This window comes from Hemitrygon akajei, chromosome 7, assembly GCF_048418815.1.
Source record: "Hemitrygon akajei chromosome 7, sHemAka1.3, whole genome shotgun sequence".
Classification (NCBI taxonomy): domain Eukaryota; kingdom Metazoa; phylum Chordata; class Chondrichthyes; order Myliobatiformes; family Dasyatidae; genus Hemitrygon; species Hemitrygon akajei.
Window position 1 is genome coordinate 70613224 of NC_133130.1, and position 13667 is coordinate 70626890.

At 40.4% G+C, this 13667-nt stretch overlaps 1 protein-coding gene across 2 annotated transcripts in view; it reads right to left on the minus strand.

Moving 5' to 3' along the window:
• Positions 1-13667, minus strand: part of fndc1 (fibronectin type III domain containing 1) — a 196144-nt gene that overhangs the window by 158819 nt on the left and 23658 nt on the right. For both annotated transcript variants that reach the window (XM_073051149.1, XM_073051148.1), the window contains exons 2-3: positions 1406-1597; positions 1141-1227 (exon numbers count right to left, since the gene is read on the minus strand). In XM_073051149.1, coding sequence (XP_072907250.1) covers positions 1141-1227; positions 1406-1597 — 279 coding nt within the window. The remainder of the gene's footprint in view (positions 1-1140; positions 1228-1405; positions 1598-13667) is intronic.

Below are 13667 nucleotides of genomic sequence, written 5' to 3' on the forward strand. Positions count from 1 at the left end.
ATCAGGTTCCAACACTTGTAGCCTTTATTCATCTGCTTATCACCCTCTAGCCATCTGCTTTCTTTGTTTCCACCTACTACCCTGCAGCCTGTGTACCAACTTTACCTTCACCCCTCAATTAAGTTCCATTTGTCCATAATCTTCTACTAGTCCCTACCTAGTCCCTACTGTCTCACTCCTCTCCGCATATACTCAATATCTTTCTGCTCCACTCCCAGTCCTGATCCAAGGTCTTGGCCTGAAATACGGATGATTTCTTTCCCCCAAGATGCTGCTGAATCCTTTGAGTTTCTCTGGCAATTTGTCCTGATGCCACGACCTGCAGTCTTGAGTCTCCAGTCTGCATAACACAGTCTGGAATTTAATTGGGGTGGTAAAATAGAATGACTTTCGTTAGCGGTACCATATTCCAGATCATTAGAAGCTGTTTAGATAGATAGATAGATAGATAGATAGATACTTTATTCATCCCCATGGGGAAATTCAACTTTTTTCCAATGTCCCATACACTTGTTGTAGCAAAACTAATTACATACAATACTTAACTCAGTAAAAAAATATGATATGCATCTAAATCACTATCTCAAAAAGCATTAATAATAGCTTTTAAAAAGTTCTTAAGTCCTGGCGGTAGAATTGTAAAGCCTAATGGCATTGGGGAGTATTGACCTCTTCATCCTGAATTATCAATCATTCCACAAAACTATTAGAATAAGCACAACATGTTTACCCACCAAGGATTTTATTGCATTAATGTGTACCTGCAATTAGTAAAATCTCATTGCGTGCTAAATTGATTTGTACATTGTGTTCATGATTCATTGGTTATAATCCATTCACATTTCTCCCCAGGATATGACTTTGTATGTACAAATTTAAGATGTAGAATATAGTTTACGAGGTTCCAAGATTTTTGAGCATCTGAGTACCTCAGGAATTTCATAACCATGGCCTCAATAGCTTAGACGTCTACAGACTAACTGGGGGCTATTCAAACATATAAAAACAAACATCAGATGAACTCAGAGACGTGCTATTGAAATAGTACTTGATAAGTTTAGCATCTGGTGCGTATTCTTTGGCAAAAAGGTGACAATTTGCTTTCCTACATTTCATGGATCAGCAGATTTTGCAACTTACCAATGGCACTCTGTGGTTTGTACACTGGATATCTGCTTCTGATGCGGCCTTCTGCTGTCACCAGCAAAAAATGCAATTCCCCTGGCTCTGGAACATATGGCTTACATCAGTGAATTATCGTAACTTCTGGAAGTTAACAGGCAGACTTAGAAGCCACATTATTTCAATTACAATGCTAATAAGACGTACAGATCTGAGGAAATCTAAATTAAATCTGGCTGGTCTCATTAATTCATTTTAACAAGGATGCCAGTGACATACTTACCAATATCCTCCACAATATAAGAATGTTCATTTTTCCCCACTTTGACGAACTTGATGTTTTCCAATGTTTTACCATAACCAATTTTGTAATGATCCACAGGTCTCTTGGACACATCCTGTGGTGATTCCCAGAGGATTTTCAAGCCCTTTTCAAGAGGCAGAACCTTTACATTCTTCAATATCAAGGTGGATCCTACAGTTAACATAAGAACAAAATACAGCTAAACAAAACAACATTCCTCTGGGACAATGGTGTAAAACAGTCCATATATAACATACAACACAAAATAATATTAAAAGAGTAAAAAGTATTCTATAGATTTACAAATTGATATTAACTGCAGATACTATATTTAAATTTATAATGATATAATGCTACTGGTGCTGTCGTACTATCTACCAGCTTTCAAGCACAAAATAGATTAAAACTTTGAAAAAATACTTGGAAATGTTGTAAATTTGTCTAAGAAATCTATGATTCCTAATTTTTAATGAGGTCAGCAGCTAAAGAACCTAACTTTGGAGAATGCTTGCTCCAAAATCATCTCACGCAATTTCCATTCCTAACAGTATTCCTGGAAATTAAGACATCCAGGACTTAATGCTCTTACATAATTTGCTGGGCCAAGTTGATGGCAAGCTGGCATCCAATTCTGGTTTTGGTAGAGAGGAGTCAATGGTGAAGCAGGGGAAACAATAACAATTAAAAAGCACTCTGGCAGATCCACGTAACAAGAACTCAGCAGGCCAGTCAGCATCTTATGGAAAAGAGTAAACAGTAAACATTTCGGGCTGAGACCCTTCATCAGGACTTGTGCACTCTTTTCTACTGATGCTGCCTGGCCTGCTGAGTTCCTCCACCATTGTGTGTGTGTTGCCTGGATTTCCAGTATCTGCAAATTTTCTATTGTTTGGCAAATCAATGTGTCCATTTGCAACATAAAGATGGACTTTTACTTCTTGGTATTTTGAATATACTTCAACAGGTTATGAACCCAGAATGTCAGTAATTTGATTCCAGCATCACTATCTAAAAATCTAACTACAAACATAATTTGGAAGATCAGCATCAGGGAGGCCAACGATTAAACATATAATGAGATGGCACTAGAACCAGCTTTTGGTGAACTAAAGGAGGGCTGCGCTGGCACCAAAACTTTCACCAAAGCAAAATTAGAAAGCAGTGGCAGAAATTAAACATTTTATTTCTGAGTATGGTGGGTAGATAAAGCTAGAACAAAGGAGATGTAGGTAACAAACATGGCTAGAGATGGTCACAGAGATAGCAAGATCATAATATGCACCATTTAGTAGACCTATCTTGTAAAGCAAGTTCCATCTCTCTCTTTGGCAATGAACACAATGAAATGCATTGACTTAGTCTACAGGGAGTTTGGCCTTATCATGTACGACATCAATAGAGTAGCTCCTTCGCAGCTAACCACCTAGTTTAAATATCGTTAGCTATGGTAATGAATGAATGACACCTGTTAAACTAACCTCAACATGTCTCTCACATTTTAACCCACCATGGGCAATAGAAAAGTCACTGTTGCAAACAGTGCAGTGAGCAACACTGTCATTAATTATTTTTGAGGTCGACTGTAAAGCCCGCCCACAGAGAAAACTGATAGGTCTACTTAGCATGAAGAGAGACCAATCAGGATGCTCCCTCTCAAAAAAAAATTGATTTCCTGGATATTGTATATAACTTGCAGGCATCAGGGAGCTGCTATCAAAATGCGGGAGACTCCCAGAACATCCGGGAGAGGTGGGATGTCTGCTTCCTTACCACCAACTCAACATGCAAGTTAACCTTTAGGGAATCCTGCACAAGGATTCTCAAGTCCTGTTGCAGATCTGATTTTTGAATTTTCTCCCTAGTTTGAAAATATACCATGCCTTTATTCCTTCTACAAAAGTGATTGACCATACACTTCAGTATATTCCGTCTGCCACTTCTTTGCCCATTTTCCCAATCTGCCCAGTTCCTTCTACAGACTTCCTGCTTCCTGAACACTACCTGCCCTTCCACCTGTAGTTGTATCATCTGCAAATAGCCATAAAGCTATCAATTCAATTATCCAAATTGTTGACAGATAATATGAAAAGAAGTGGTCCCAAAATAGATCCCTGTGGAACACCACAAGTCACCAGCAGCCAACCAGAATAGGCCTCCTTTATTCCGACTTGGCGCCTGCTAGTCACTCCATGCTAGTATCTTTTCCATAATACTATGGGCTCTTATCTTGTTAATCAGCCTCATGTGCAACACCTTGTCAAAGGCCTTTTGAAAATCCAAGTAAACAGCATCCACAGACTCTCCTTTGTCTGTCTTTCCTGTTATTTCCTCAAAGAATTCCAACAGATTTGTTGGGCAACATTTCCTCTTTAGAAAGCCATGATGACTTCAGCATTGATCCCAGATACTTCAGCCATTGTTCTTCTGCCATACTCCCTACTAGTGTCCCCTTCCAACTAACTTCGGCCAGCTCCTCTCTCATGCCTCTGTAATTCCCTTTACTCCACTGTAATACTGATTCATCTAATCCCTCTCAAGCTGCAGGGTGAACTCCATCATATTTGATTATTGCTTCTGAAAGAATTCCTTTACCTTTAGTTCCCTAATCAATTCTGGTTCATTACACAACAACCAATCCAGAATTGCTTTTATCCCAGTGGGCTCAACTTAAACTTCTCTAAAAATACATCTCATTAGCTTTCTACAAATTCCCCCTCTTGGAATCCAGCAACAACTTGACTTTCCCAATCTACCTGCACAATGAAATTTCCCATGACTATGGTAACATTGCCCTTATTACATGCCTGTTTCTATTTCCTGATGAAATTTATGTCCCACATCCTCACAAATGCTTGAGAACCTGTATATAACTCACATCAGGGTCTTTCCACCCTTGTTGTTTCTAAACTCAATCCACAAGGATTCGACATCTTCCAGTCCTACATCACCTCTTACTAACGATATCATTTCATTTTTTAACCAATAGAGCCACCCCACCCCCTCAGCCTACCTGCCTGCCCTTTTAATACAAAGTATATCCTGGGATGTTAAGCTTCCAACTATGATCTTCTTTCAGCCATGACTCAGTAATGCCCACGCTGCACTACGAGATCATCTATCTTATTCAGCATACTGCATGCATTCAAGTAAGACACCTTCATCACCCTTTTCAATTTTACCTCCATTTTACACTTCAGGCCATCCCACTGACTACAATTTTGCCCTATCATCTGCCTGTCTTTCTACACGGTACCAACTTTGTACATCAACCCTATCACTCGAGTTCTAGCAAACCTGGCCGCTAGGATATTGGAACCCCTTGGGTTCGTGTGTGTTGCCCCTCCTTTTTATATAGGTCATACCTTCCCCAGCAGAGATCCCAATAATCCAGAAATCTGAAAACCTGCCCCTGCATCACTTCCTCAGCCACTCATTCATCTGCACTATCACCCGACTGCTACCCTGATTAGCACATGGTACTGGGAGTAATCCAGGGATCACTGTCTTGAAGGTCCTGTTCTTCAGTCTTTTTCCCAAACTCCTATGCTCACTGCACAGGACCTCTTTCCCTTCTCTACCTATATCATTGGTACTAATGTGCACCACAACTCTGGCTGCTCACCCTCCCTCTTGAGGATCTTCTGCAGCCACTCGGAGACATCCTGGACCCTGGCACCTGGGAGGCAACACACCATTCTATCTTGCCTTTCACAGTCACAGATTCTGCTGCCCATTCCCCTAACTACTGAGCCTCCTATCACCATTGCTCTGCCTGACTTTACCCTTCCCTGCCAAGCTTCAAAGACAGCCACAGTACCACTGGCCTGGTTAGTGCTGCTGTGCCCTAACAGTCCATTAACCACAACAAACTCCCCCCCCCCCCCACCACTGCAGTATCCAAAGTATATTTATTGCCGAGGGAATCACCACACAGGAACCCTGTACTGACTCCTTATCCCCCTTACTTCTCTCGATAATCACCCGTCTACTATCTGAAGCCTGCACTCTGGGAGTTACCACTTCAGTAAAAATTCCACCTATGAAATTTTCACCCTCCTGGATGGTCCTGAACACATCCAACTCCAGCTCTAGTTCCTTGATCTCATCAGTCAGGAGCTGAAGTTGGGTGCACTTCCTGGAGATGTATTCTTCTGAGAAACCGGTAGGTACCTTGAAATCCTACATCTCACAGGAGAAGCATTCTACTGCCAGAACTACCATCATCTGATTTCTCAAGCTTGCATTCTAGCCTGTGCCTGTTCTCACCTAAGCCTATTGAGCCAAAGCCTGACCACTCTAACACTATCCACTCCAACAACCACCATTCTGCTTAAACCTCAATATATTTTAATGGCCCTTGCTAAGTTACTATTAAACCAAGCAATCTCCAGCTCTGGAATGTCTACAAGAAACTATCTCCAACTCAATCCATAATCCCCTGCTCCAGAGAACGCTGTTGATGGCTGATTTCAGGATTTTACTGTAAAGAGAGTGGGAGTAGTTGACATTATTGTTCTTTGGTTATGGGAACTGACCAATTTAACCTGTGACCCAGCAGAACAGCAATGCACCCAGAGCAAAGAAATTCCCTGCTTGTTCACAACTTCCTCACAACTTTTAAGAATCCCAAGGACACAGTGATAAGCAGCTTAATTCCCCATCATCTATGATTCTCACTGAACACTGTCATGCAACAAAGCAGGACAATTTCCTGACTTTGGCTGGACACAATGTGATTGTCCTGCCCAAGGGTCTGAAGCTATATTTGATCACGTTCATGGCACAGACATGCTCAAATTCAAAGGCAATAAATACAAGGTAGACTCAGGAGCAGATCATTTTCTACGTGGCTGGAAATGTCCAAGACTACTTGATGTGACAATAGCAGCCTTCAGAAGACCTGTTCTTCTGACAGAGCTACAGTATGTCTATCAAACCAGTATGTGGATTGTGCCTCCAGCAATTTTGAAAACACTATGTTTCTCTACTAAAGCATCTCCAAAGCACACTTTATCTTCTCAGTGTTCCGAATCTAAAATCAAAGCAGAAATAGCTATTGAGCCATCCAGCCTGAAATTTATGTAAACACCTCAGAGCAGAAAAGTAACAGGACCTTCAACCCACTATTTCTGTGTTAAACATGATGCCAATCTAAACTAATCCAACCTGCCTGTACTTGGTCTATATACTTTTACTCACTGCCTGTTCATGTGCTTGTATAAATTCCTATTAAATTACCTCTATCCACCTTCTCCACCAATCCTAGCTGTGTTTACTCTACGTGTAAAATAAAATTTGTCTTGTCCATCTCCTTTAAACTTTACTCCTCTCATTTTAACCTATGCCCTCTTTCCACCCTGAGAAAAAGACTGACTACTCTATTGATGCCTCTCATAATTTTATATACTTGCATCAGATCTCTCCTCAGCCTCCAATGCCCCAGCAAAAAAATAATCCAATCTCCAAACAGTGCAAACAACTTTTCCAAAAGCACCATTAGCAAATCTACTATCTGAAGGGAAAGAAGAAGCATTTACAAACATTAAAACTTCATTTGTAATCAACTTCCTCACAATTAGCAATCTCCGTGAAGCACTACTTAAGCTTGCCTCTGTTTCACAACTAATCTTGGCAAACAGTGGGAGATGTACCCATTGGTCCAGAGTTGAGTGCTCATGAGGTATATGCCTCATAATTAACTCCTTGTGGTGTACTAGTATGTTGGTGATGTCCCAATATTGTTCAGACCTGGATTCCTTCGCAAATAAATGCCTGTCAATTAACCTGCCACAGGAGATTTCAGCGATCATTTTGGTAGCAGTATACATTCCACCTCAGGCTAATGTCAAACAGGCTCTAGAAAAACTGAGCGATATAATCAACAGGCATGAAACAGCACATCCTGATGCATTCCCCATCATCTTGGGGGATTTTAACCAGGCTTGCTTAATAAAGTCACTAAATAATTATTATCAACAGATCATCTGTCTTACCAGAGAAGATAACCCACTGGACTACTGTTACACTAAGTTCAAGAGTGCCTACTGGGCTTCCCATGCCCTCACTTTGGGACGTCTGATCACCTGGCACTATTTCTACTCCCTGAGTACAGGCAAAGACTGAAAACTGCAGCACCAGTAGCAAGGACCAAGAAGGCATGGAACAAGGAAACACAAGACTGCTATGAATCAGTAGACTGGACTGTTTCAGGAAGTCACCTTTGAGCCTAGATGAGTGTGCTGCAGTTGTTAATGACTTCACTGTGTGTGACTATGAAAACTTACTGTACATTCCCAAACCAAAATCCGTGGATGAACCAGGAGGACTGTAGTCTGCTGAAGGCTAGATCTATGGCATTTAAGTCTGGTGATCCCATCTGTATAACAAAACCAGGTATGACTTGCAGAGGGCTATTTCAAGAATCAAAAAACAATTCCAGGAGAGGTTAGAGGTGACATTGGGTGCATGTCAACGGGGGAGGGGGGGCTACTGCACAAGATTGAAATAAACTGCAGAAACTTGTAAAATTAGCCAGCTCTATCATGAATACCAGACATCTTCGGGGTGCGGTGCCCAACACTCAGGATCCCCACCATGCAGGACATGCCCTCCTCACACTGTTACCATCAGGAAGGAGGTACAGAAGCCTGAAGGCACACACTCAGTGATTCAGGAGTAGCTTCTTCCCTTCTACCTTCTGATTTCTAAATGGACATTGAATCCATCTCACTACTTTTTTGTTATTTTTAACTTAACTATTTAAATAGATCTATAAATACTTAATGTAACTCAGTTTTTTTTTCCCTCTGTATTTACCATGTATTTCATTGTACTGCTGCTGTAAAGTTAATACATTTCCTAACATGCCGGTGATATTAAATCAGATTCCGATGCACCAAAAGAAGTATGGGTAAAGCTGTCAATGACTCCATGTAGAAGGGATCAGGGATCTACAATGCAGATTTAATACCAACATCTTTTGGGAAGTTAAAAACTGAATTCTACTTCTAAACAAAGAAAAAATCCATATTATTCTTGATTATTTCATTTACCTAACAAAATGGTCAAAGCTATTAACATGGAAATGGAAAATTACTCACTCTGGTACTTGCTGCTACTTTAGGAATGCACATACTCATTAGCCACGACACCATTCATCATTTCAGGATAACAATTCCTTATGTTGGCAATGTTAGTAAGATACCTATATTAATAACTGTAGTCTCTGCAACTATAAAGCACATCTGACTTAGATTATAAGCGTATGCTGTTGTACTCATCACTTAAAGCAAATTTCCAAGTCAAAGATCAGCCAAGAGTTAGTGCTAAAACTTTATAATAAATAACTCAGGAAGCCTCCATGGTGAGTTGATTGATAGTTAGAAGAGGCATCACCAATATTGTACTCTGTGGTCAAGCAGGAAATAATCTACCAAGTTCAGTTCCATAAAGAAAATGTTTGACATCACTGTCTCGCAACATCTTTAATGCCAGTGGAGTTTTCCGACAATAAATAACTCATTAAGTGCTGATCTAATATCAGATAAATGTGCAACAGCTGCACACTCCAGAGTTCTGTGTCTCCAGTACATCACAAAAATTATATTGGGCTCCAGTCACTTGTGGATCATTTTTCTATCAATCATACAGTATGGAAACAGGCCCTTTAGCCCATCGAATTCGCATTAAACATCTTATTCTCCACACATTCCCATTAACTCCCACCCATAACTCTAACCACTCTGCTCCTCCAGATACTATCACTCCAAATCACTTTCAAGTGAAGTACACAAAGGGTGGTACTGTAGCGATAAGTTTAGCATTAAGCTTTACAGACCCAGCGATCAGAAGATAGGGGTTCAATTCCCTCTGCTGTCTGTAAGGAGTATGTTCATTCTTCCTGTGACTGCGTGGGATTCATCTGGGTGCTCTGGTTTCCTCCCACATTCTAAAGATATACAAGTTAAGGTTATTAAGTTGTGGGCATGCTACGTTGGCACCGGAAGTGTGGCAACATTTGTGGGCTGCCCCCAGCACATCCTCAGACTGCACTGGTCGTTGCTGCAAATGACACATTTTACTGTACATGGTTCAGTGTATGTGTGACAAATAAAGCTAATCTTCTAAAAAGAAAAGGAATGTTCTGCCAAGCACAGGATGGTGAGGCTTCCATGAACTAGTGACATTCTGCCACAGGAAATTATAATAGTTCATTCCTCAGCTTTCAGTTCCAATCTAAGGTATTGGCACACTATTGTACAAAATTTGTGCAAATCTGCATGCGCATATGCCTATGCTTTTGGAAACTGATTTTTATCTTATTCCCTGACTCAAAGTTCAAACGTTAATGGTAAATTTGTTCTTAAGATACCTATATGTTACCATATACAACCTTGATATTGTTCTATTTTTCAGGCATTTACAAGAAAAAAGAAATACAATAGAATTTTATGAAAAACAAAAACTGACAGTGTGCAAAAGACAACAAACTATGCAAATAAAAATTATGCTGAGAACAAGTTGCAAAGGATCCTTGAAGGTGAGTTTGTAGGTCGTAGAAACAGTTCAGAGTAGCGGTGAAAGAAGTTATCCACGCTGGTTCAGGAGTGTGATGCTGGTGGTGGGGATACAAGGCTTTTGTACTGCCTGCCTGACGGTGGTAGCAAGAATAGAGTACGGCCTGAATGGTGAGGTTTTTGATGATGGATGTTGCATTCTAGTGACAGTACTCCATGTAAATGTACTCAATGTGAAGGTCCACCACTCTCTAGCCTTTTCCGTTCCTGGGCATTGGTGTTTCCATGTTGGTCTACGATGCAACCAGTTAGAATATTCCACAATGTGCATTTACAGAAGCACCTATAGACCTCTTCTCCTCTGCCCCTCCAGCACCTGCAAATTGTTGTTCTGAGAAGTCTCAAGAAGCCATCAGTTAATAACAATGAGAGTTCTACAGTACAACATAAAAATCAGTATGACCTCAAGCACCAACTGCTTTCCATTTCACAAATGCTGCCTGATCTGTTGAGTGTTTCCAGCATTTCCTGTTCATGTCTATGACAATAACACAAATGGTCTTAAAACTGATAAACTTCAGCGACTTTTCTCAACAAGAATGAAAAGCTTAAAAATTGAAATCACAATTTTTTTTGACATCATAAATAAAACAGAACACACTCAATCCAGGATGCTCCAGATTACAAACACTTGTGGACACACACACACACACACATCCAAAAAAAGCTCCCGTAAATTCAAAAGCCTCACATATAGGTTAATTCCTACCAAAGGCAGAACTAGTTTCCTTCGTGTACAGGACAAATGAGAATACAATGGTAACACAACGTGAGCCTCCCATGTGAACACCAGCCACCTTTAGAGCAATATTTATTTTATTTTTATTTATTTAGTGATACAGTGTGGAATTGGCTCTCTCAGCCCTTCGAGCCGCACCTCCCAGCCAACTCCAACAACCCCCGATTTAACCTTAATCTAATGGGAAAATTTACAATGACCAATTAACCTACCCGGCACATTTTTGGACTATGGGAGGAAACCAGAGCATCCGGAGAAAGCCCACGCATTCCACAGGGAGGATGTATAGACTCCTTACAGAGAACACAGGCATTGAACTCCAAACTCCAAGGCACAGAGCTAGAATAATGTCGTGCTAACTGCTATGCTACAGCGGTGCCCTGGTATTATATATATAATAGCAGTGCTTTTGATTATTTGTAAATGCCATAATGTATAATTCTGATAGTATTTTATAGTAATCATACCTCCCAAAAGCGCAAATAATAAACTTAACATAGGAAAGGAAAACAATCACAAAGGAAGTTAGAATGGATCTAATTAAGTGATTTCAAAAGGGAAAAGTGCCAATAAGTATTGTGCTTCAGCTATTCAACATTCGGTACCATCATAGAAGACAAAGTGCGCATTCTAGAACACATTCAAGAATTGCTCCTGATACAGAAAACTATTACAACAAAAGAGCCGAGTAAGTGGTTTGATAATTGAGATTAAAAAGAAAAACTGTTGGTGATTTGGGTTGAAGATAAAAATGAATGTAAAACTGCTGTTAGTCTGATGATTATCCAACAACAATAAACAACCTTTTCAAAGATTTGAAGAAAAAGCATGGCAACGAAAGTGAAGAATTAGTTGCCAAATCTCATTTATCACTGACATATGTCATAAAATTTGTTGTTTGCTGCAGCAGTGCAAAACATAAAAATTACTCCGTTACAAATAAATAGCACAAAATGGGAATAATAAGTATTCATGGACAGTGCAAAAATCTGATAGCAGAAGGAAAGTTGTTCCTAAAACATTTAGTGTGGGTCTTCAAGCTTCTATTCCTTCTCCTCCTCAATGATTGATACCATCTTCTTGAGGCACCACCTCTTGGAGATGTTGTTGATAGTGGAAGGGTTGGGTCCATGAATGAGACAGCTGTGTCCACACTTTTGATCCAGCACATTAGAGCCTCCATACCAGAAAGTGATGGGACCAGACAGAATGTTCTCTAATGTACATCTATTGAAACTTGCAAGTCTTTTGGTTACATTCCAAATCTCCTAAAACTTCTAATTAAGTAGATTCATCATGATGATGATGATGACCAGAAGCTTGAAACTGCTCAACTCTTTCCACGACTGGCTCCTCAGCAAGGACTGGTGTGTGCTCTTGTGACTTCCCCTTCCTGACCTCCAGTTAATTCTGGACTTGCTGATGTTGAGTGTGAGGTTGTCATTGCAACCGAACTCAACCAGCCAATCTATATGGCTCATGTATGCACCTTCAATGCCATCTGAGATTCTGCTCAGAACAGTGGTGCCATCAGCAAATTTATTGATGGTGTTTGAGCTGTGCATAACCATGCAGTTATGAGTAGAAAGAGCAGAACAGTGGCCTAAACGCATATCCTACAGGTGCACCGGTATTGCCCATCAGTGAGAAGAAGACATTATCACTGAGCCACATTGACTGTGGCTTCCTAATAAGGAAGTCAAGGATCCAGTTGCAGAGGGAAGTACAGAAGCCTCAGCTGTGATGTTTGTTAATTAGGTGCTCCAAAGTAGATAGCCAGTGAGATTGAATTTGCAGATAGGCCTGTTGTGGCAGAGGCACATTGCAGCGGGTTCAGGTCCTTATTCAGGCAAGGGTTACTTCCAACCATACTGGCATCTCAAAATACTTCATCACAGTTGATCGAGCGCTAGTCATTGAAGCAGCTTACCTTGCTTTTCTTGTGCACTGGTATGACTGATGCACTTTTAAAGCAGGTAGGAACCTCTTACTGAGCAGTGAAAAGTTGAAGATGTCCTTGAACTCTCCAGACAGTCAGTTGGTGTACGTACATTTGCAGCAACCAAGCTCTAATGCCTGATCCCTTAGACCAGAAACCTGTAATAAATAGGAGCAGAATTTGGCTATTTCGCCCATTGGGTCTGCTCCACCATTCCATCTCAACCTCATTCTCCTGCCTTCTCCCCATAACCTTTGACACCCTGATACACTCACTTCAGCTCCAATGCTCTCACATTTCTGACATACTGACAATGTCTTTCACAGTGGAGACTAATGCAAAATACTTCTTCGTTTTGTCCACCATTTCTTTGCTCCCCAATACTAACTCTCCAACATCATTTTCCACTGATCCAATATCCACACTTGCTTCTCTTTTACATAGCTGCAAAAACTTGTGGTATTCCCTTTTATATTACAGTAGACCCTCCTTATCTGCGGATTCAACCAACTGCGGATCGAGAAAACCCAGAAGTTCTCTCTCCAGCACTCATTGTTTGAGCATGTACAGACTATTTTTTTCTTGCCATTATTCCCTGAACAATACAGTATAACGACTATTTACATAGCATTTACATTGTATTAGGTATTATAAGTAATCTAGAGATTATTTAAAAGTAGAGGCAGTCCCCGGGTTATGAACGAGTTCCGTTCTTGAGTCCGTCTTTAAGTCGGATTTAAAGTCGGAACAGGTACATCTGGTATTATTTAACGTCAGTTAGTAAAAGGTTTGTCTTAGTATATAGTATATATTTTACCTTTCTATGCATATAAAACTTAAGAAACATAAGTATTTCAATAATTAAACCACTGCGTTGCTTAGTAATACTTGTAGCTTTCATAAGGGCAGGGCCTTTCACATGCTCCATTAAAATTGTTCCGATCGTTGACTGACTGTAGTCTAACGCTTTTCCAATGACTGATGGCA